Source organism: Notechis scutatus, chromosome 3 (assembly GCF_049901735.1).
Source record: "Notechis scutatus isolate UNSWTSFEM ecotype Mainland chromosome 3, rNotScu1.2, whole genome shotgun sequence".
NCBI classification, from domain to species: Eukaryota; Metazoa; Chordata; class Lepidosauria; order Squamata; family Elapidae; genus Notechis; species Notechis scutatus.
The window spans coordinates 185565106-185591167 of NC_142011.1; the positions used below are offsets into that span (position 1 = coordinate 185565106).

The 26062-nt window shown below is 33.3% G+C and overlaps 1 protein-coding gene across 5 annotated transcripts in view; it reads left to right on the plus strand.

Moving 5' to 3' along the window:
* VPS13B (vacuolar protein sorting 13 homolog B) overlaps positions 1–26062 on the plus strand; it is a 319343-nt gene that overhangs the window by 150853 nt on the left and 142428 nt on the right. For 4 of the 5 annotated variants that reach the window (XM_026690425.2, XM_087962041.1, XM_087962042.1 and 1 more), the window contains exons 28-30: positions 5470–5611; positions 9009–9417; positions 12178–12286. In XM_026690425.2, coding sequence (XP_026546210.2) covers positions 5470–5611; positions 9009–9417; positions 12178–12286 — 660 coding nt within the window. Of the gene's footprint in view, positions 1–4848; positions 4916–5469; positions 5612–9008; positions 9418–12177; positions 12287–26062 lie in introns of all 5 variants that reach the window. The other variant, XM_026690439.2, reaches the window with a different exon arrangement.

Here is a 26062-nt window from a genome sequence, read left to right on the forward strand (position 1 = left end):
TAGCTGTTATAAAAGTTATGCAGGGATAACTAAATAGATTGGAATTGAGTCAGCCTGAGTGAAAATTTGCCTCACCTGCAAAATTTGTCCAAAATGCTGAGAAGTTTCCCAAAATTTCAGCTCACTACACTATCTATGCAGCTGCAGGATGAAGGATGCCTATGTGCAAGTGTATTTTTTCATCAATTCTCTTAAGGCCTTTTGGTTAATTAGCAAGTCCGTATCTGTTGGAGTAAATCCCACTACTTTGTAGGAGAGATTTAAGGAAATTAGAAAGTAGAGACATTTAGCTGCCTAGTCCAGCAACCTCTGGTTTACTGTATAAGAGTTTACCTGGAATAGGCTACCTCATAAACCAATCAAGTTTTAGTCTCCCAAAAGATGTTGGATGTGTTTGAATATATATTGCCTCCTGGCATATGTTTAAGATCAATGGGTTATCAGAAATTTAATACAGTCAATATATATTGCCTCCTGGCATATGTTTAAGATCAATGGGTTACCAGAAATTTAATACAGTCAATACTGGCATAACAAATATAGAAGTGCCATGAGTCCATTAGAATAGGATAGGATAGGATAGGATAGGATAGGATAGGATAGGATAGGATAGGACAGGACAGGACAGGACAGGACAGAATAGAATAGAATACTTTATTGGCCAAGTGTGATTGGACACACAAGGAATTTGTCTTGGTATAAATACTCTCAGTATACATAAAGAAAAGGTACATTCATTAAGAATCAAGAATCATAACATACAACACTTAATGATAGTCATAGGGTACAATCAACAATCAAATCATACTAGGAAATAGTCAATATAAATCGTACGGATACAAGCAACAAAGTTACAATCCTACAATCACAAGTGAGAGGGGATGGGTGATAAGGAGTGATGAGAAGATTAACAGTAATAGTAGTATACACTTTGTAAACAGTATGGTACTTTCACAGCAGAAAAGGCTACACCTTAGCTTTCTGGAGGGGAAAAGCAGGCTGGACATTTACTGTGAATATCTTTGAAAAAAAGATGCTTTTCAACTGGGAACAAATTACTCCAGGACCAAAAAAGTAATCAGTTTGAAGAGATAACTAATTGTGCTCCTAAATATCCAGTGAGACATTGCCATGATTACATTTCTTCTAGTAGTTTTATAAATTTTGTGTTTCCCAAACATGGAATTGCCTTGGAAAATTCATTTCTGTCTGGATGTATACATCTGATATTCCTTCCGTTTCTATGATTATTTACAATAATTGGGACCAATTCAATGTAGTAGCTGTTTCCTGTAGCATTAAGTTCACTATGAAAGATTCAATGAAATGCAATGTTCCTACAGAAAAGCAGAATATTTCTCCAGTAAATAACAAGGGTATTTGCAGCTGTTGGAGGCTGGTGCTGCTGTTGCAACATCAGAAGAACCTGAGTTATGTGTGGGCAAAATGTCAATTTCTCCAGGATGGTTTTCATGAAGAAGAAACAAACCATCTGCCTGTACACCATCTGTGACTATACTATTCATTTAATTCCAGGCTACAAATTCTATCTTATTGTACCTTATCTGAACTGGAGTTAGATATGTCATCCAATTTTTAGGGGGAAAAAAACCATCTGCACTGGTGGTTCATTTAAATTTCCATATCATCAGGTGTTGATAAAAGGAAAGGAAATCCTCATGTAAGCGGACTTAAGCTCCTGGAAAAAGACAAGATGTAAATAAAAAAAATACATACACCATGGAACAAAATACATTGTTCACTAATCATCAAGCAGAAGACCATTCTGGGTTATGCCAAATACTCCCACCTTTCCCAGGATTGCTGGTGGTCTTGCGTTATGATTGAGATTAAGGACAACACTGAGGCACGCCCAATGTGAGGAAGGGCTGAGAAATCCATTAATCTTCTCACGTCTGGACCCAGCCAAGCATCTGAGAGAAATAATTTATATGGATTTAATTATAGAGCTTCTAAACACTCAAATATACACGAATATAATAATACTCTTCAACTTATCACATTTTGGCCTTGCTATGCATTATTATGAATTAATTATTCCATTGCAACTAATGAAATCAAAGAACAGTTCTTTAAATGTCTTCAGACTACATGGGTTGTATGAATGCCTCGTCATTTTAGTTCACTGTTTTGGAAAAAACATCTCAAAGTTTTGGGAGTGCAGCTAAATTCCTAAACACTTTGACATTCTCAAAGTGATTGTCAACCTGATTGTCAGAGTGTATCAACCCTATCTTAGAACAATATACGTGTATTAAAAGGGCTGATTTGCTACCTGTAAAATAATGCATAACCCATCTCTATGCCTCTACCTTGTTCTGTGAAATTATAAAATGCACCCATTGTATGTTTTTCAAATATTACATTCTCCATATTCCAATATTACCGGTAGAGCAGCCAATAGAAGATCTACTGCTAGGTAACTGAACAAGTAAATTATTACTAAAAAAATATGCCAATGGAAGAAAACAATGTTGAATTTACTCAAAATTTCTGATAAAGATTAACTTTCTCTGAAGCATTTATCAATACAAAAAAATAATTTATGGGTTTACAGGCATATTGAGAATCCCAATCAATCCCAGGAATTGATGAGAATAAAATCTATATGTGATCTCTGATTTGAAATATTAGATATGAACATTGTTTCTTGGACAGGAGTTAGATACCTAACGCTGAAGATGCCCACAAGACATTACTGCCAATAAATTACTGCCAATAGGAGATTACAAAGCTAATTCAAGATTGCAAAGCTAAATTCAATAAAATCTTATTTAGAAGTTTGCCATTTCTCCTTGGTAGATTATTTTCTCTTAAAAGGCAACAAGCAGAATCTGAGTATGAGTAGATTTTTAAAATAATATCTGCATAAACTTTTTGGGCAGAAGACAGATCCTGGAAACAATGTCTGTTGTTCCCTCCCTGTGCTGCTGTTTCTGAAACTTGCCTTTTCTGCTCCCCATGTTTCCCAAAATTTAGACTACTGCCTGACTACTCTTTATACATGTTCCTCAGAATTGCTTGTATTATCTTTATTTAACAGCTAGCATACCTCCATTCGCTGCTGCATAGTTGCAGCATTCTATGCATTCTATTCTTTAATACAGGACTACACTAGTTAATCCATATTTTTAATGAAGTTGTATTTGTTTTTAGCATTATATATTTTCCCAAATTGCATCTTTATACAGTATACAATATGGACATTGTTTTGAACGTGAAGTAACTTTAGTCAAAATAACTTTAGTTTCCTTCTGCTTTTTCTTTCTGCACTCCAAGCTGTCCCTACGATTTTTTTTTTTAAATCCACTATTAGGTTACTATATTTTTCCTCTGAAATTATGCTCTAGGAATGCATATTGAGAGATGTCCCATATTTTGTGACTGTTTCTATTCTATTAGTCATAGATTTAAGAGATGATTATTTGAGAATCAGCTGTCCTATTATTAATTTGTCATACGATTAAGATTTGTAAGAGGCACATTTATATAGTTTGCTTTCTTCTCAGATGCCCTTTTAAACATTTCTACATCGTAGATATTAGACATTTATTTTACATTTGTCCCAGAAGCTTGTAAATTTTGTAGAATATTAAACATTGAAAAGAAGCTATGCAAATCTTGATTGGCTTTCTGAAATGTGTTCTGTATGATGTTACACTTGAAGTCAACCTGGAAACTTCTGCTGGTGGAAAATGTACCTACCCTTTGCCCACAGGATAACCATAGTATTGCTGTGGGAGCTGCAATAGTTGTTAGCTTGTTCCCAATGTAATTCAAGGTGCTGGTCATCACATCACCAATAACTCATTCCATGAATTTAGGTTTGATTAGTTTACTGACCAACTAACTTCTGCTTGCCTGAACTGTGTGAATAATATCTATTGATGACTTCTTCCTGTCATGCAGTACTAAAAGAGGAGTTACAAAGATGGGCCTTTTAAGAATGGCTTCCTGTTCCCACAAACTTCTGAGACCTGGCTTTTTTGGAAGGCCTTTAGAAGTAAACAGCTGCAATAAGTTGCACCAAATATTGTTGTTTTATTGTTTCATTTTGTTTCCTCCATATTATTCTTTTTTGAAATTTGGACTTGTTTTATATATCATCTATAACATTTGAATTGCAACAGTTTATTGATCTAATAAACAAATAATGTTGAAATTAACCTTGTATAATTGTTTTAATATTAGTGCAGTTATACAGGTAGTCCTCAACCATTCATTTAGTGACTGTTCAAAGTTACAACACCATTGAAAAAAAGTGGCTTATGACTGTTTTTCACACTGTTGCAGCATCCCCATGGTCACATGATTAAAATTCAGATACCTGGCCACTGGTTCATATGTATGTCGGTTGCAATGTCCCAGGGTCACGTGATCACCTTCTGAGAAGCAAAGAAGCAAAGAAATAAGGAAGCCAGATTCACTTAAGCTATATCATTAACTTAGCAATTGCAGTGATTCACTTGACAACTGTGGCAAGAAAGGTTCTAAAATGGGGCAAAAGTCATTTAACAACTGTCTTGCTTATCAACAGGAATGTTGGGTTCAATTGTGGTTGAGGATTACCTGTATAGCTTGTAAAATTGAATTAAAGCTGTATTTTAAAATTTATTTATTTTCATTTTTGTTGTGCATTGTTATTTGTGATTATGTTGAAGCTTTCCCCCCTCCTGATTAAGGCTTGGAATTGTTCGTGCAAGATGGGTGGCTATAGAAATTGAATCTATTAATAATTAAATAAAAAGTATATGTTTTTATGTAGTTGAAATGTTTGAATTCTGAACAGCTACTTAGAATAGATAAGGTGAACATTATGTTTTCCAGACCAGGAGAAGGCTGGCAATCTGGACATTTTGAAGGGATATTTCTACAATGCAAAGAAAAGCTTGTGGTGAGCTTTTTATGTAGTGGAATAATACATTTAACCAAATAATTACTCTAAAATCTAAATATAACTTTATTTTCATGACAAGAAGAATGATTGCAACAATTATGATGTAAGTCATCACGATGTTAATTTGCTCTTGCAGAGGTGGATGGGAAAAATTGAGTTTTGTTTCTTTTCAAGTTCTGTAGCTCTTTTAATCCACCTCCTTCCATTTTAATAAAACTTCTTTCGTTCATGATTGAAAAGCAAATCAAGGGACCTTATTCCTGAATAGCCATGTTCTACTTTTGAACCCTGATTTTTGTTGTTGCTGCTGCTGTTCTGCTGAGCTGTTGCTTCCAAATAATGAAACAGTGACGTCTTTTTTGATTTCATGATTTCTCTTTTTTTAAAAAAAAAAATCATTTGATCTGTGATATTGGAAGTGAAGGACTCACAAGGAAAACTCAGACTTCAGAATTTGGCTGAATTTTTTTAATGAGGTTTTCTCCCCCCCCTCCCCCCCCCAAGGCTCAGTGTTTGTTTTTCTGCTTTTTTTTTATCTATATCACCTCAAGCTTTGGGGAAGATTCTTGGTCTCTGGGGAAATGTGGAGGTGTCTTCCTTTCCTGTACTGACAAGCTGAACAGACGTACATTGCTGGTTCGACCGGTCAGCAAGCAGGACCCTTTCAGTAACTTCTCTGGCTTCTTTCCTTCTGTAAGAAATCAGTGCAATATGTATGTTACAGAACTTCCACTAACAAACAATATTTCAGAGAGGTGATGGTGAAGGCAGAAAGCTGTTCATCTAAAAACCCATTAGTCAAAGTCGTATTTTTGTTTTTTAATGTTTAAAAAATATGTTCTGTTTCCCAGTGGTATTCTGGCTAGTGTTTTCACATGCAAAGTAAGTTGGCTAGAGTAGCAAAAGAAGAATATTTATCTTCACAACTTATGGATTTGAATTTAATTATGTGAAGAATGATGCTTATATTTGGCCATTTAAGAAGCTACAGCTGTACAAGTTAATAGCTACAGGATAAGTTTAAGTGTTTTGCTGCTCCATGGCTGTTAGCAAAATTACTGAGTGCCTATTAAAATATTTGGGATAATTTTTTGCAAACTTAGAGCAAACTCACTGCCAAAACCCAAAAGCCACAGTAGGATAATGCTAACTTTCGTTCAAAGTAACTAAAATCTTCCAAGATTTGTGAGTGAGATCAGTTTTAACACGCTTTAGAATTGAAGGCTTAATGGGTTACCAATGGAAGAAAGGGAAAGGGGAAATATGTAGATATAGGAGGAAATGGAAGCCACTCTAGGATAAAACTTTTAAAAAAATCTTTGCTAATATAGAGACCCTGAAATTTCCATTTCTTTCTCTATCTCATATATATTCTATATTGCTGTAAATATATTTTAGTGACTGCTAGAATATTTTTTTAAAAGTCAACTGTACCATTGCTTTGTTATACTAGCTGCCCTCTCATTTTTATACTTGGCAAAAATTAATATGTTTAAGATGGCCTTATATATAAATTCACTTGTTACTTTCCATGGAGAAATCTCATGCATTATAGGACACACATTTATATACACCCCATCTTCTACATATAGATTTTTTATTTTTTGAGTGTGGGAAAAAAAACAAATTCAATTACCCAATTTTCTTTGTTTTCATCTCCCTAACACATTACTGAAAAATTCATATAATTTCCCAAGGAGTAGTTCTTTAAGTGTATTGCAACAAATTTTTTTTTAAAAAAGTACTTTATGTCATCTTAAAGACTGACCTTCATGGGAAATTTATGGTTTAAATTTTCATGGAATACAGCCCACTTCATCTAATGAACAGAATATTATTTAGTTTGTATGTATGAACCCAAGATCTATTTTGATTGTGATGTAACTGCACGATAATTAATCAAGAGATTAATTTCATTACATATAGAACATTTCCCCCTCCACTGATGTAGTCATCTGTCTCTGGCAGTTTCTTCAACTGGATAGAAATATGCTCTGTGTCCCATTAATTGAACAGTATCACCAGTACCCAATAAATGGACTTTTTTGTCTTATTGTCTTTCCTTTGGAACAAGATCCTCCACAGAATCTATTGGGGCCTTGTGAAAACAGTCTTTTAAATATGTTCCCCAGTCCTTGGGTGAAATGGGTGGCAGGCTTTTTATCAGGCTGTGCATGTTAGGTTTGGAAACTTTGTTACTCTCTTGGATATCCATCATTCTGTCTATTTGGTTATAATTTTTATTACTCTTGTAGACACCCAGAGTGTTTATAGATAGCTTTATAAATCTGATAAATAAGATTAGGTTTAGCAGAAGATAAAATCAGGTTTAGCAGAAGATTCTATAAGAGTACATTTGTTTTTAATATGCAACAGAACACTTCTCAATAAGATAAGCACCCTGTAGTCTCAATCTCACATTATTTTCTTTCTGCTCTGAGGAGAAAGTGAGAAGGTCCAAAGTTTTCACCATGTTGAGATTTTCTCTATGGACAGTAATGAAGAATAGGCAATGGTGGCTAATATATTCAATAAGATAAATTTGTCTTTAAAAAGTGTTACTGGAAGTTCTGTTTTTTAATTATTATCTTATCAGGAAAATGCACAATTATTGTTCATGTAAAATTATTGTTTATATCTATTCCAATCATTTTGTTCTAACATGAATTAAGCTAATTTACTAATATTTACTATTTGCCATAGTCCATTTTCACCATGCAAAAATACTTAAGATTATGTAAAGTGAAATATAATTAAATTTTTAAATAATTTGTTAGTATTAAAAAGAAAGTGTTAAATACAGTATATATACAAAAACTGTAATGTACAGTACATGTATAGAACTCCTATCTTAACCGGATTTCAGATATTATTCATAACATGGTAATCATGGTATGAAGGGAGGGAGGGAAGGATTTCTCCAAATATAGAAGTAGTAAATAAAGGTAGTCCTCATTTAATGATCACAGTTGGGACTGGCAACTCCATTATTAAGCAACAGAATTCTTAAGTGAGGCATCACATGACCACAGTGGGCTTATGTCCTGCTGTGATTATTAAACAAATCATCTGCAGTGATTAGTAAGACATTACATAAGATTGTCCTGCGATTTTACTGCTGGTTCCTCCATTGGCTTTGTTGGAAGTCAGCAATAAGGTGTGCAAATGGCATTTCCATGATCATGGAAAACTGTGATAGTCATAAAGATCTACTGGTCACAAAGCACACAATCTCAGTCATGTGACCATAGGGATGCTATAGCAGTTGTAAATGTGAGAGCTAGTCGTAGAGATAATTTTTCAACACTATTGTAACTTCGAATGGTTGCTTAATAGGAGAGTTGTTACGTGAGGACTACCCGTATAATCCATAGTTTTGAAACACATACACACACAACATGCATCTGGATTGGTCTCATTCGGATGTGACACAAAATTGTGGCTTAGCATCCTTTACATGAAGCATCCATTGTTGATTTTCAGTTAATTGGTGAAACAAAAACCATTTCCCCTACACGGTGACTCTGGATGGCTATAATTTCAAATCCTGATAAATGATCCTGATACAATGGATCCTTGATTCTTAACTTTTGATTAAGTTGAGGTTGCAATTTAATCAAAGTTAATAATATTTATTTCCTGCATTTGTATGCAAATGTAAAGAAAATAAAGCAGTCATCGAGAGCCTGAAGTTTGCTATGGCTCATCCTCTGTTTCTCTGAACCAATCAGTTATCATGCTCTATATCTGAAGCTAAATCATGTTTCTCAACTTTGGCAACTTTAGGATGTGTAGACTTCAACTCCCAGAATTCTGGGAGTTTACATTTACATGGCTTAAAGTTGTGAAGGTTGAGAAGCACTACGTTAAAAGCATTTTAAAACACCTCTATAGATGAACAAATTTCAGTCAGGTCTGCAAAGAGACAGGGCATTTTATTATTTTCATAAATTCCCAGAAATACATTCTTCTGCCAAGAAAGTGGAGAACTTGAAATAGAAAATAAAATATTAAACCAGAAACAGTTTTATAACTGTTATGTAATGCATGCAGATTTCTTATTTCTGGATATTTCTGTTTCTTGGCACAGGCAACTGCAAAACTTTTGGATGGTTCTCATCAACAGCATGGATTTCTCTCTTTGACTTACACAAAAGCTGTTACAAAAAATGTCCGTCACAAATTGATCTCAAGAAATGAACGAAGAACTTTGCAGAAATTATCTGAAAGTTTTACAGATAGTTCTCCTCATTTTCTTCATGAGATTCTTCTTTCAGCTCAGGCATTTGATGTTGTTTTTTGTTTTCCCTTCCTCAATGCAATTGCAAGTATTTTTCAAACAAATCTTCCAAAAAGTCAAAAAGAGAAAATAAAATCTCCAGGCCAGCCTATGAGGTCCCATATTCTCACATCTCGCAACTTGCCACTTATTTATGTCAATACTGGGGTAATCAGAATCTTTTTCCCCAAAATGGAGGAAGGACCATGCAACACAGAAGGTATTTTTAAAGTTTGTGTCCTTATTTAGAAAACACATACTTTGCTCACTCCATCAATACCTCTGGGGAGCCTATAATAAATATTCTTTGGATCTTATTTTCTCAAATGATTTATTGTATCACGTATTCAATTCAGTTTTTCTTTAATTATTTTATAATAATTAAAGGGAAAAGCTACTGCACTGATTTATGGTACAATATTTTTTTTCTGAAAATAAGATCTTTTTTTTAAAAAAAAAGTAGGGTGGGTGTCTGTGAAATAAATATTTGATAGATTTGCTTGACCCATGTCATGACTTTTGCATTAATGTGTGTGTCCATATTGTTAATTATGGCCTCTGGTTGTTTGATTCATTGTGGATGCATTTCTATGGTATACTTAACTCAGTTTATTTAGACACACACACACACACACACATACACACACAGGCACATTTACTTGATTCTTCTGAACTGCATGTGTAGTTTGCTTGTTCTTTCCACATCAAGCAATATGTTATTTAGTAAAATACTTAGCACTCACCACACTTTAACATTTGTAGCTAAAAGTTTAACTTTCAAACTTTCAAAAACCAGTCTGGGATAACTCACTGGGTGGCCACAGATGGAGAAATTGAAAGCTTACATCCATCCTCAAAACATAGACTCATGGAGAACACTGGGCTTGCCTTTATGTATATATCAGATGTCAATATCAGCTTCTAAAATATAATAAAATCCTTCACAGGCTTTAAAAAAGTTACAAAATCTAGTGTGTAGATTGATTGCAGTACTAAAACATGTAGTCAGTTCTTTATATATTAGACTGATGCAGCATTTCTTCCAGTTTAATGCAGCACAGAGTGTACAAGCCTTAGATTACAAACAGCTAAACTGAATTATAATATGTGGTTACAAAACCCAATGGTTGGATTGAGATTTTGATTTAAGCCAAAAGCAATCAGAGCACATTATGGCTTAGTACAATGCATGGACTTGGCTGTGAAAACTGGCTTTCCATGTGAATTAGTATCAATAAATAATATATTACAGGTGAAACTCGAAAAATTAGAATATCGTGCAAAAGTTCATTTATTTCCGTAATGCAACTTAAAAGGTGAACCTAATATATGAGATAGACTCATTACATGCAAAGCAAGATAGTTCAAGCCTCGATGTGTCATAATTGAGGTGATTATGGCTTACAGCTCATGAAAACCCCAAATCCACAATCTCAGAAAATTAGATTATTACATGCAATCAATAAAACAAGGATTGTACAATAGAACAATATCGGACCTCTGAAAAGTATAAGCATGCATATGTACTCAGTACTTGGTTTGGGCCCCTTTTGCAGCAATTTCTGCCTCAATGCAGCGTGGCATGGAAGCTATCATCCTGTGGCACTGCTGAGGTGTTATGGAAGACCAGGATGCTTCAATAGTGGCCTTCAGCTCTTCTGCACTGTTCGGTCTCATGTCTCTCATCTTTCTCTTGACAATGCCCCTTAGATTCTCTATGGGGTTCAGATCAGGCGAGTTTGCTGGCCAATCAAGCACAGTAATCCCACGGTCATTGAACCAGGTTTTGGTGCTTTTGGCAGTATGGGCAGGTGCCAAGTCCTGTTGGAAAATGAAGTCAGCATCCTCATAAAGCTCATCTGTGGAAGGAAGCATGAAGTGCTCCAAAATCTCCTGGTAGACGGCTGCATTGACCCTGGACTTAATGAAGCACAGTGGACCAACACCAGCAGATGACATGGTCCCCAAATCAACACAGACTGTGGAAACTTCACACTGGACTTCAAGCATCTTGCAGTGTGTGCCTCTCCATTGTTCCTCTAGACTCTGGGTCCTTGGTTTCCAAATGAGATGCAAAAGTTGCTCTCATCAGAAAAGAGGACTTTGGACCACTGAGCAACAGACCAGTTCTGTTTTTCTTTAGCCCAGGTAAGACGCTTCTGACATTATTTGTTGTTCAGGAGCAGCTTGACAAGAGGAATATGACATTTGAAGCCCATGTCCAGGATCAGTCTGTGTGTGGTGGCTCTTGATGCATTGAATCCAGCCTCAGTCCACTCCTTGTGAAAGTCCTCAACACTTTTGAATGGCCTTTTCCTGACAATCCTCTCCAGGCTGCGGTCATCCCTGCTGCTTGTGCACCTTTTTATTCCACACTTTTCTCTTCCACATAACTTTCTATTAATACAGCACTTTGGGGACATCCAACTTCGTTTACAATTACCTTTTGAGGCTTTCCCTCCTTATGGAGGGTGTCAATGATGGTTTTCTGCACAACTGTCAGGTCAGCAGTCTTTCCCATGATTGTAATTCCTACTGAACCAGACTGAGAGACCATTTAAAGGTTCAGGAACCCTTTGCAGGTGTTATGGCTTAATTAGCTGATTAGAGTGGGACACTTTGAGCCTAGAATATTGAATCTTTTCACAATATTCTAATTTTCTGAGATTGTGGATTTGAGGTTTTCATGAGCAGTAAGCCATAATCGCCTCAATTATGACACATCACGGCTTGAATTATCTTGCTTTGCATGTAATGAGTCTATCTCATATATTAGGTTCACCTTTTAAGTTGCATTACCGAAATAAATTAACTTTTGCATGATATTCTAATTTTTCGAGTTTCACCTGTATTTTGTTAGTAATGATTTCACAACTTTGTTGTTCAGAAGTGACCTTAAATCATATTTATCCATTTCAAGTTCTTTTGTTAATGACTGACTTTTATAACGTGTGATGATTGTCTTCCATTTCTATTGCAGATCAGGCAAACAAGGAAGATACTTTGGTATTGAAAATTGGTTCTGTATCAATGGCTCCTCAGGCTGACAATCCTCTTAGTAGAGTTGTATTGAGGAAAGACATTTATCAGTAAGTATTAAAAGTTAACTCATATAGCTCAGAGTGTACAAGGCATATCACAAAAGTGGTATAATACCAGTGCACTTTGATTCTTGTGCAGAGGGTCTATTTGCATATAGTAAATTGAAACAATAAATGGCTTGAATGGGATGCTTGGAGGGGCAAATCAGTGTGCTTCTTGTCCCTACCTAAAAAAATCATAGATATTCAATCGTCTGACATAGAAGTGATCAGAAAAATATAGGTATTAATCAGTCTAAATTTGATTCATATCATTGTTGTTACTCCATTCCTTCAGGGTTATTTTTGAAATGTAGCTAAAATTAGAAGAAAAACTATGGAATAATCTGCATTTCTTGCAGTCTTATCTCTCTTTTCCCAATGTATGAAGCTTGCCATAGAGCCAAAGTGGAATCATCTTGGTTCTGAATAGTTTAACAGCTAGAAGAACAAAATTGTTACCTTTCTGACTTACAGCTTCAATTATCTCCTCTGTGGTCTTTTGTGCATGAAACTATGGATATATTAATTTCAGGGAAAGGAAAAGTAGACGGTGATACATTCTACTTTTAAACTATTTAAAATCTTAGTGTGCTTTATTGGAATGTGTTACTTTGCCATTTTTGTAAAATTTCTAAATTTTGACAGTTAATCATAGGTTTTTAACTGACAGGACTTAGCTGGTGCTTATAGGCTTGTTTGGAAACCATTCTGGGAGAAGTAAAGGTCATTGGCATATAATAGCATATGGATGCCTCTGTGTGATAATACCGGGGAACTAAACAATGTACTTGTTAAAGTCTGTACTTTATAGTGAAATTTTCCATATTCATTGTTACTTTTTTCATGCATGCTTTAATAATTAAGTCCAATACTTCAGAAAACTACAAAATTGGGACTTATGTGCATTGGGAAACAAACCAGGCTTAGAACATAAGTGGAAAAGCAGGCTAGCCAATGACCAAAATAAAGTACTTTGAGCTTTGAAAAAGCTTTCCCTCATCTCCAGAAAATTATTCACTTATACAAAAGATATGTTTGCAAATACTATCTGTTTCAGTAGCTGAATAGTGTGAAAGTGATTTTCCTAATGTTAAATGGTTCGCAGACTTGCAAAATGCTGGACCATTGATGTCATGTGGATCAAAGCTGTGAAAGAAAGCAAAGTTCTAAGGAAAAGTTTCACAGTAAACACATTTTTTGTGTGAATATCTTGCTCTGGATTGTGTCACTGCCTTTGTGAAAACCACACTAATCATAAGTAAGCAGAAAAACTGGAGAACATATGTAATCAACCTGATAAAAATAATATATGATCTTTACTAGATTTGGCATTGCTGGAAAACATGAAAGTATAGTTTCAAATAATACCAAGTGAGAAAAGTCACAGAAATACAGATGAACAAGTGTCTTATGCTTCCTGTTGGTCTGTTTCTCAGATGTGGTGTATGTTTTTGTATGTGCATGTGTTTGAAAAGTACACTTCAATAGAAATAAGTCAGAACCTTCAAAATCTTCCACCAACAGTAAAATGTTTTACAGCTTTAAAATGACAGATATTACTTTTGCTCAGACATTCTAATGGCTTAAGTTGTACAGATTCTTTACAACTTTTGATCTTTTATCTGAGAAGTGGGGATGGGGAACTTTCCCAAAATGCACTTTAAGATAGATTGGTCTGTTAGTCTCATACTCACATATCCTCTGTTGTTGAAGTGTGTCAATCAGAGTTCCATTTAAATCAGGGATATTTTTCTCAATCAAGTAAACATATTGAAAAAGCACTGCCATCTTCTCAAATAAATAAACTAGAATGATAATATAGAATGGCTCCCAATAACTTTAAATTCCTTATTAAATAGGAAGAATTAACTGTAGAGCTTCAGTTCAACTACTGGCAAAATATGTTTGAGAAAGTTATACTGGAGCTTAAGAAAAAATGTTGCCAAAAAAGAAAATTGTAAACATAAAGTAAATTTAATTCTATTCTGGATTCATACACTTTTTCCCCTTGTTAGATATTAAAATCAGCTAATGTATGCTAATGTTTTGTTATATGTTATATACTATATTAGATAGATAGATAGATAGATAGATAGATAGATAGATAGATAGATAGATAGATAGATAGATAGATGATATGTGTGTGTATATATATATATATATGTATGTATGTATGTATGTATGTATGTATGTATATGTATATGTATATGTATATGTATATGTATATGTATACATATGTATGTGTATGTGTATGTGTGAATGTATGTGTATGTATGTATGTGTGTATATATATATATATAGGTCTTGGCGTGTTCGGGTCTTTTCCCATGTAAGATTGAAAGTATCTTGGCAATGTTTCGACAAGGACCCACTCGCCATCTTCAGGCTGGTGCCTTCGGCTTCGTGCCTTTTGCTCACACATATCTATCTATCTATCTATCTATCTATCTATCTATCTATCTATCTATCTATCTATCTATCTATCTATCTATCTATCTATCTATCACTGGGTTACCCTTAATCCAGGCTCCAAAAATGCTCTTGAGATGTGACAGTCTTCCCAAGAAATAATACAAAAGACAAAATAATCTTTTGCTTTATCCTGCTTTGATGTCATATTGACAGAATCTGGCTGTGATGCCTAAAATGATGTGTATGTGTATTTTGGGAGGAATTAGGTGTAGATTTGGAGAATATCCTGTGAACCAGATGTACTTGGGAGGCAGAATTATATCCCTTAACCTTAAATTATATCACTTGTTTCATTGGATTATTGGAAATTTGCTAGACAGGGAACCTGGATCAAACATCACACCATAAATACATCTAATTGAACAAGACAAAAGTATATGTTGTTGGAATATTGCCTTATTCAAACAACTGAACAGTTTTGTTTAGTATGTATCTGCATCAAAGTTTGTTTTGCCTACAGTATAATAACTGGGGGACTAAAATTGGAGAACACCATGGCAAAATTGACAGTATATACTAGGGGTCTTCAAACTTGACAGCTTTCTGACTTGTGGACTTCAACTCCCAGAATTCCTCCTCCAGTCATGTTAGCTCAGGAATTCTGGGGGTTGAAGCCCACAAGTCTTAAACTTGCCAAGTTTGAAGACCCTTGGTATATACCCATTAGAGAGGTTTAACTAAGTTCAAGCAAAAAACATTCCTTTGCATACAGTAAGTCATAAAACAGAATTCAATATCTGAAATACAGATTTTAGGACTTAAATAAAAACTAACAATTGCTGCTTTATATCAATATTTGATATAAAGTTAATATATGTAAACTATGGCTGGGGCTGAAGATATAACTGGAAGGGCAGAAAAAGATTGAAACCATTTTCCTCTGTTTTCACAAGGCTTTTTTTATTTAATGGTCTCTGTTTTGATATTAACTTGTTTCTCCCCTTTTTTATCTACTTTCTTTGCATCCGAATATTTGCTTTTTACAAATTTCTTGTATTTCAATGCTTTCATAATAAATACATTTAAAAATTATATAAATCAATAATTATGGAACTGAACTAAAGCAGTTATCTCTCTTGGGGGCAAATTGTATAGATTGAAACCAGTTGAAACCAGTGCTGGATGTTGCTGTGATACACAAAGAAAAAAAGTGCTTTCAAAAAAGAGACTCTATCTGAAATTAGAGTTTCTTTTAGCATGAAACAACATAGTACATTTAGCTATTTAAACTACTTAATTAAATATTAAAAATTTTAACTTAATCCTGTGCTTATAAAAATATGTGTTTATCTACTTAATGCTTTTTTTTCTTTTTTGTTGAGTGACCTGTCTTTTTTATAGGCTTTATTATGATTTCTGTATTTTGTCTTCATATCCATTGTGGAAGTGTAGCATATGTTTCTTTGACAGTTTTATAGTGAATTCTGTTCTCATATATTGCAGAACTTAGATATCCAATTTATCCCATGATGGCATAACTTTACATTTGGTCCTTTAGATTAGATTCTTTACATTTAGATGGCTTTCCACTAAATGGTTTTTAAATTTCCTGCTAATTTTAAAAATACCCTTTTAAACATTTCATTTCAAGGATACCTTGCTGACAAGTATATATTTAAAAACAATATTTAAAAATAATAACTGTAGTAGATACTATTACTGAAACAGAACACCTTCAGAAAAATTAGTTTCTCTTTTTTATTCTGCATCTTATGACTAAATTACAAATTATGCAATATATTGGTTCAAGGAAAATTTAAAAGTATTTCACAGTAATATTTAAAACATTTTATTTCTCTTGTTTATGGTAGACTTTTAATTTAATATATTGTGAAGATGTACAGCTTGTGGTTCATTCCAGCAATACTTGTGGGCTCTCTGATGACCTCTACTGAGTTTTATCTATAACAATTTTTTTTACTATAGCTCTTGAAATGCTTTGGAAGAATGATCCTTCCTTCCTTCCTTCCTTCCTTCCTTCCTTCCTTCCTTCCTTCCTTCCTTCCTTCCTTCCTTCCTTCCTTCCTTCCTTCCTTCTTTCCCCATTTTCTCTAAAATCTTTGCACGTTCTAGGATATCTTTGTCTTCACTATTGTTACTTTATTACAAGTAGATTATTAATTAATGTAGTATCCTACTACTGATTCCACCAAATTGAAAATCTTTCTCTTTATTCAACTTTATTCATGAATGAGTATTTTAGATAAGCTCTATTTTTCATTGCAAATTTTACACAAAATAAATATATTTTAATCCATTGATCCATGTATTTGTTCCCCAATTTCAGTCAATTATAATATATATTTTAGACCATAAAACATCTCAATAAATCTAATAATTTTATGGTGAGGTTCTTTCCTGGCCAGCTGATATGTGCATATGTGTATGTGTATTTTTCTCCATGGGATTTTCAGCTGACAGGTGTGCTTTTATTTTGGGATATTATATTACCTTAGGATACATCATAGTTTGGCTTGTGTTATTAAAATATGCTACACATATTATTATACAATTTGCACTGCAGACGGGTTAATTTGAATTAACCTGAAATCATACATTTGAACTTATCTAAATATTGCATAATGAATATCAGGGAGAAGAGGATTCCTTATTGTGTTTTCAATAATCTCTTTAATGTGTGTGCGTGTGCATGTGTGTTACTATGTACAAAATATAATTGATATATTTACTCAAGATTCTTCACAAATATGCAATGTTTTAATCATTACAGTTTACCATTTGTCAACAAGAAAAACAAACATTAGAAATGTTCGTGATTGTGTGATTTATGTGTGATTTTTTTTTAGCTTTTTCTGACTGATCCTGTAAGGCAAAAATGAAATGATAATTCTAGCAAGGAATTTATCAAATGGAAACAATAATAAGAAAAATAAGACAGTGATTGCAGTCAGATAGTAACCCAAATCTTTTTTTCTTTCATTTATGCAGGCTAATTCAGGTCTGCATGGAATTAATAGAAAGCCCATTGGTGTATTTGTTTCAGCAGAACACATTGTGTTATCTCCATAAATAGTGTGTTACAAACCAGGATCTTAAGATACTATATGACAATAGCTAAAAACAAAAGTATCAGAAAAATTTCAAAATTGAATTATGAAATGAATATACATTTCAGATGGATTCCGTTTGGGTCTTCACAAATGAGAAAATTCACAACATATCAAGAAAGCTGGTGCTGGTGATATGGTTACTTGCAAGTGACATAGCTAGTTTGATTTATAGAGGCCCTAGATTGTTTCATATGGAAAATTCAGGCTAGTGGCTGGGACTACTATTAGCTTTATTCTTAGCTTCTTGCTTCATTGTAAAAGAAAATGGAAGAAAAGCAGAGATGCTTTTGTGGGCACTAATAACATTCATTTAAAATATGTCATTTTGCATTGTAATTTAAATTAATCCCTTTAGGAGACATTTCAGACATTAGAAATGGTTTATATAGAAAGTATTTCAGTGTAGGAAAAACCACAAAAATGCCAATTTTCATAATTCTGCTTTAACTATACCTGTTTCAAAATGCTGCTTGGGTATCACAATACATTTATTTGAGATGAAATAGCCATAAACAGCTATCACTATAATTTATTAAATAAATAATTATTTATAGTGCATTCAAAACCATTACAATGCAGTAATTAAAAAACAAAAGAAGCAGTAGTAAAATATAACAATAAAATAAACAACAGTAAAATAACACAATTGTTTAAAATAGGGACAGGAGAGACTAAAAGTAAAACAGAAATCATGCAGTAATTCTTTAAAAATATATAGATGAAAATATTAGTTTTGAATGGATATTTAACAGGAATTATAGTAAGCTCTTCATAAATTTCAGAAGGCAGTTCCAGAGTAGAGGCATTACCATAAAAAAGTCCTGTCTACAAATGAAAGGAAGGTAACTCCTTGTGTTTCTTAATGTATGCAGTATAATCTTCAATCAGCAGCAATCTCTCAGATATTTGGGTCATAGATTGTTACAACATTTGGACCAAGAGCAAGGGTAGCCCATAAAGAGTGAGTTACAATATAGGTAACCCTGTGTGTTATGACCGTCACATTGCAATGGACTACCCAAAAGATATTTATGACCCAGTTTCAAAGCTCTGGTGAACACCCTTCCAGCCACATGACAGTATTTTGGACTCTTAGGATTAAGCCTGCATTTATCTCATTTGCAGTATCCCAGGATCCCTTGAAATGGCCATTTGGTGCAGCTTGTGTTTTAAAGCCTATCTTTGATTAATTGGAATCAGCAGGTTTATGCTTACTCACCTAACCACTCTTTTGTTACATATATGTGTAAGCATGTCCTTTGGTCTGTAGCAAATTTTGGACAAATATTCTCCTGAGCAGTTTGGGGGGGGGGGTGATCTCTGGGAGGGGATTTACATGAATGAAGCTGTCCTTTGATTTTATGACATCAGCAGAGTGGGTGAGGCTAAATATTCTGTCCCAATGTTGGAGGGGTATAAAAGTGTGAGTTAGAGGCCTCCCAGAGGGAAACTATTGTAAAAATGGTAAAACAGTGACTTTTGGGACATGTGAGCTTGGGAACAGCAAATGGAGAATCTATACATCCCATAAGCTTCAGGTTGACCAACTCTGACTTAGGGTTTTTTGTCTCAGAAAAAAGAGAAGAGATGTCTTTCTTAAAAATCACACCAATTAATACACATTTCTATATGTGTGTATAATGTTCTTAATTCTTAAACAGCTATTACTCAATTAATAGGACTTTTAAAAATCATGCACAAATTTGAAAATTATTTTTCCAATTAATTGTGTCAGTGGTACAGCTCTGACTTACACAATAAACATGTTAATAGACCTTAGCCTGATCTCATTAAATAGTTGAAAGCAGCATTATTACTCTTGCTTTTTTATTTAGCTTAAATAACTTCCTCTTTGAAACCATGGACCATATCTGAAACATTAGAATGATAATGTTTTAAAACAAAAGATTAAGATCAAATGGTTTATATAAACAATAGTATACAAATATTTTTTTAAAGTATCATTTTCCATGTGGCTTTAGGAAATTATTGCTATGTTTTCATTTCCTAATAGCTTACAGAATTTAGTGGAACAGGAAAAAAAGTAAGAGAAAATTTATTCAAAGATTTGTTGCCTACTTTAATCAGATAAATATAGAAGAAGTTGGTTATTCATTTTTCCTAATGCTTGATTGCCAGTTCTTTCACTTTCCTTTCCTTTTGTTTTATACTAATGTAATTATTTTTATCTGAACTGGAGATTTCTTGTCCCCAATGTCCACTTTTGTGCAAAGGACTTTTGTCTATGAATTCATAGCACTTTTATTGAAAGTGGAGAGAAGAAATATAACAGTGAGAACACGAAGTTTATTTTTCTGAAACAGCTATGAGCTTATAGACTTTGACATCTAAGTAGCATTTTTAGATAAATTATTGTATTTTACAGATGCCTTTACCTATTATAAATAATAAACTCTTCATTCCATTAAATTTTAACTGAGCAACAAGTGTTAGGGATTCAATGGAGAAATTCACTTTTTATTCCTCAAATATTTTACCTGAGAAAGACCTCAAGCTTGGACATTGGTTTAGATAATATCTATACATCTGAAATACTCAGAATACAAATTTAGGAAAGAAAACCAGCATTAAATACAGAAAGTCTTTATCATGTTTAAAAGCATTCAGAATGAAAAAAATATTTACCATTAATAGGTTTAGTATAGTTGTTCTTGGTTAATATTTCATTGATTTGGTAGTAGCATTGGTTGAACCTTGTCTTTAAACAAAGAGGAAATGTTAATTCTATTAATAAAACAGTCTTGAATTTCAGCTTTGGCAAGAATACTTGATTGATGTAGGTGAGGATCCCACAGATTTCTTGTGATAGGTGAAAAATAAAGATAAACACTTACAGGAATACTGTGCGGCAGACATTTTTTATACTCATTTTTAGAAAACTTGTTTTATTATCACAAATTAACACTATGTATATGTCAACATGAAACATGAAATGTCCTCATATTTTAATGCTTAGATATCATATAAGGTAGAAATATACAGTTACTAAGGTAATGCTGATAAATATAGATTTAAATAAATAGTTTATGAAATACACCACATTTTGTTCCATTAAAATCTATTAAATAGAGTGCAATTTTGTCATTTCAGGAGGCAGCTGTTAAATAATAACCCACCTGAGATTTTCTTTCTTTTACAATATTTAAATGTATAATGTTTGAGCAATGTAGCAATGAAATAGAACAACATGGTGTATTATATATTCAATGTAAGTGGAAAGCATCCTAGTTATCATATGAGTTATTCTTTAGCTTTTGAAATTAATTCATTTTGCTTAATAGAGGATTTGATTGATATCTACATATGGTTTGATAAATTGACACAACAGTGAAAAAGAATTCCTGTCCCATGTCAACTTATCAAACGCACTGTGAATGTTCTGTCTTTCATCCTACATAAAAATAATTACTACTCAGTAAACACGAAGCTCATGTTCAGTGAAACTTAACCTCAGAACTTCCAGGTGAATATATATACAGCACCTGATAAGGCTGAGGTATTGTACCACGAAACAAATAACCTGAAGCAACCCTGTGACTACTATATATGACCAGATTAACTTTAATAGAGAATCAGAAGGAGTTTGTTTACTCAATTTCTCACTAAGCCAAATGTTTGTATGAAGTTTGGGAAAGCCAAACCCTGTTCTCCTATTACTGGCAAGCAATGTTGTGTTCTAAACTAAATTTTTCACACAGAATGCAAATCCATAAAGAATGCATTACTTCATTACATTTTATTTTGGCACAATTTGTTACAACTGCTAACCTCTATTTCCTCTGTCCATGTTTTTGAGTCTGTTTAGAAAAGTTATATTCCTGGCTGGTCATTTTGCATGCATTTAGAATTATTCACTTCCTCATTTACAGAATGATTTAGATTATGTTATGCATGTAAGAATAAGCTTAAAAGCAAATCAAACTTTTTGTCATAGAATCATTTTTAAAAAAAATAATACACATAACCCAATGTGCCAGTCTTTTAACTGACATATTTAAAGAAGACATAGGCCACTTTTACAAATAATAACAGGCAGATTATACACATTCATATAATAAAAACCTAAAACTTTTCAGAAATCAGGGTTTTCTTATTTCCCTCTCAAACAGATTGAAAATACATTGTATAGTTAACATACGTTACCTTTGTTCCAACTATTGTGCTCCTGTTACAAGTCTAGAAGACAACTGCAGTGGAAAACAGTCTTCTGCTTATTTGTGGTAAATTATTGTACACAGAGCTTTTTTGAACAAGGCACTACTTTTAAATGTCTGGTCACCTCACGGGATATGTAGTGCATTTCCTGCCACTAGGATAAGAGGAAGGAAGCACCAAGGCCCAAACGTTTGATGTGTGGTCTACTGTAATTCCTTTCATGTGTTCAGTGGCTTTCATAGGATCCATATCCTACAGTCAGTTTTGACCAGGCTGTGGTCCATTTCATTATGCTGACCCTCTGAAATGGAAAACAAACATTATAAGTGGTATTAAGCTGCCACTGTTATAATGAAAGGGTTATCGTCTTGCCCTTAAGCTGATTGTTTTATTAAATTTTATGGGGAGGTTTCCTTTGTTTTTTAAAGATAATTTCATTTTTGGAAGGGAATACTAAAAGTATCTGATAATTTAAATTAGACACTGTAGCTAGTATTTACATGACTTGAAAAAGCTTGGAATTATTCTTAAAAGTATCATATTTTAATATTTTAAGTTAGACTTTCCAAAGATTCCTTGTGCGTTAAGAATTTTTATGCTAGTTCACAGAGCAAAATCACCACTTACCAGTTTTTGAAACAATGTACGATGGTTGTTACATGTTTTTCAGACTTTTTATGCATATTAGCCCACTATGCATATTTGTTTCCGCTGTAAAATACAGTTAATTGGTGACATGAATTTGCTTGGTTAATGAACGAATTTTTTAGTTTTCATGTGGAGCTGCTGCCACATGAACTTGAGCTTCATGTGATTTCCAGGCCAAAACTGTATCATCGATAAAAATATGAGTTTTATCTTATTATAAATTGAATGTGTTACATCTTGGAAATATGGACAAGTCTGACAAACACACAGAACTTTATTTCGCTAATTGGTTAATAAAAATATAATTAATAAAATGAACAACACAAAACTATCCCTAACAACTACAGCTATTAGCAATGATTTGTGGGTGAAACTTGCACGTAATAATTGATTTAACAGATAGTCAGATAAAAGCTATGAGAGTGTCCTGGAAATTTAAATAAAAGAGATTAATCAGCTGGTGGCGAAAATCCCTGTAGAACTGGAAGAACATGGTTTGTGGTTTCTATGGCAACCATATCACAGGCAGTATTGGATTTCATATGGAGTTCCTATATTTTCTAAACTATTTGCCTTTTATATTAATAAGCTGTGACAAATATCATGGAGACTAGTTTCATTTTCTTTAAATTCAGTTGTTAATCATTAAAATATTTGTGGTTCCCCATTGCCATATCGTCTAATCTTTAAAGATTGGGGAGTCCAAATCTTTAGGGTTTTGGGGAAAACTAAAAATTTGGGTATTTTTGTGCTCTTACAAAACAGCTGTTTGGCGAAGCATATAAATTCATAAAGTTGGTTGTCAACAGGGATAGAAGTGATTTCAAAACATCTGCTGGATTGCTACCTGTTACCATTTCTACCCTCAACAATGCAAGGCAGTTCCATTTTTTAAAATGATTTTTCTGGGCAAGTAAACATCTTTTAGACTTCATTTTTATTATTTTTTATAAGAAAGATTATGGATAGAGGTGCTTGAGACTTATACTTTGCATACAACCATGCCTATTCACATTTTTATTAATTAGTTTTGTATAAAGGATCTAATTGGACACCAAGGGTTGCATGTCTCTTGGCTCATTCACTTTGGGTCCCTGACTTTTTCTATTTCACATCTTACGTGATACATTATTTTTCCATAAGAATAAAATTTAGGTATTTGTACATTTTGCTTAAATGGGCAATGGTTTAAAGCTATATATACAGTACTAATAAGATGAGTTAAAAATCCTTTGGCAGTACAATGATCTCAATTCAAATTGAGAAATTCATGGCTGGTCATGTCACCTAAAATATGTGGCAAGATTGATTAAATCAATCAATCAATCTCCCCACAGATTTTAGGTGACATGACCAGCCATGAATTTATCTTGCTCTTTAAGTTATTATTATTAAAATTCTGTGTAGGTCAGAATCCATTACTTTGCTGGAGAGAAAATTATTTATTGTTTTGTGATCTTTCCCATATTTCTTAAACTAGGTTATTTTTAAAAGACCAAAATACATTTTTAGAGGTGCTCTAGGTTGAAGTAATGTTTTGGCTCTTATACATAAAACCGCATGGAAGAGAAAATGGGAAGAAAAATACGTATGCCAACAGCTTTTTTCTTTTTGAACACTTCATACACCTAATGTCTTGACTGGATGAACACACAAAATAGTTGAACACACAGAATATGAACACCTGCTCTTTGGATCCTTTGTTAAGAGCAGTTTACAGTATACTGATATTTTATCTTTATAAAAACCTTTAAAAAGCATGTTAAAGCCAAGAAAAACTATTTCCCTGGATGTAAACTTGAAAGCATCATACTGAGAGCTAAATGTTATAACCATCTATAATACCTAGTTTTGTAAAGAAGATAAAGGTGTAAAAGTTTTTATATTAAATACAATTATATAATATAGTACTATTATTTATAACATTTTTGTTTGGAGCTTTTTTTACCTGCTTTCTATAGCCTTTTATAATTCTCCAGTGGACTGTAAGAGAATACATGTTGAATTTCTTACAATAAGCCTCTGAATTTTGCCTATTCAGCAATGAATAGTAACTGATTCAACATGAGTGTTTCTTGTATAAACATACAAAATGCCTGACCCAGACTAAATCAATTTAAAAAGGAAAACATTAAAGTTATGTTTCCGGTTACATGCTTAAGGTCTTCTTTGACTGTATTACATTACTGTGTTATTTATCAACTATGATAGACTTTCAATTTATCCTTTGATGCCACCTGCAAAGAAGAGGACAGAGACCTTATAGGATGGCAACAAAAAAAGTTTAGAGAGGTTTTAGTCATTTATTGTCTAGTTACTATATATTAATGCAAAAAATGCAATAAGCTAAAGTTTGAAAGTTTAGCTGATTGTTTTGGGCTATGACATTAAAGTTTAATGAAGTGCCAACAAATGATTGTTATAAGGCAGATAATGATATAAGGAAACATCTATATCTGACCCTTAATAAATAAAATATAAGCATAATTTTTGAGCTAGTCAGTAAGTGACCAATTTTCACAAGAGGAGACAACCTATGATTGGTTGCAGCTCTCCGTGTTATCAGTCTTACCCACTACTAGCTGGAAATACGAAGAGATAAAAAAACTGGATCCTTCTTTATAGCAATAAACATGACAGTGCTAATATATTCCATCACTGAGTTTTTGGTCAGTCACCAAAATATGTGTTCTCCTAAAGACTGATGAAACTGGATAGCTTTAAAACTGAATGTACTTGTGACATAATTGAAATTCTGCTGAAGTCTGAGTGATATCCTGGAAATTAGCTAAGTTCACTTGACACATTATCTCCTAGCTACTCAGTATACTTTCCAGTATAATAGGTGCTTTGTGATTTTCTTTGGAATTAAGGTGTATGATGCAGCTAAAGTAATGGTATAAGAAAATAATTATTGACCTGTAACAAATTTGGTATAACCCACAGTTGAAACAAAATTTAAAACATATTTATTTTCTACTACTTGTGAGTCTGTATAGGATTTATGTTCTGTCCAAAGTAAGAATGTTTGATTTGAATGGTGAAAGTTCAATAAGGAATTACTCTAGCTTGGTTGCCAAACTCTGACCTCTGTGCCATCCTCTTTCATCCATCTTGATACATTCTAGTTATTGATGTTAAATGTATGGATAAGGTGCATTAGATAGTTGACATTTTCTAGCTTAGTTAGAGGTCCACCAAAGATGAAAAAATGCTCCCTCAATTTGATTACATATGCAACAAGTATTTGAATTTTTCGTATAATTTTTAACTATTTATCTGGGTTCGTACTAACAATACATCATTTTATCAAAGTTCTCTTTAAGATTATGTAATTCAATGTAAAATTTAATCCTTTCTTCTGTATACTCCCCCATTGGCCCTTCATAGATTATATTCAATTTTTGCCTGTTTT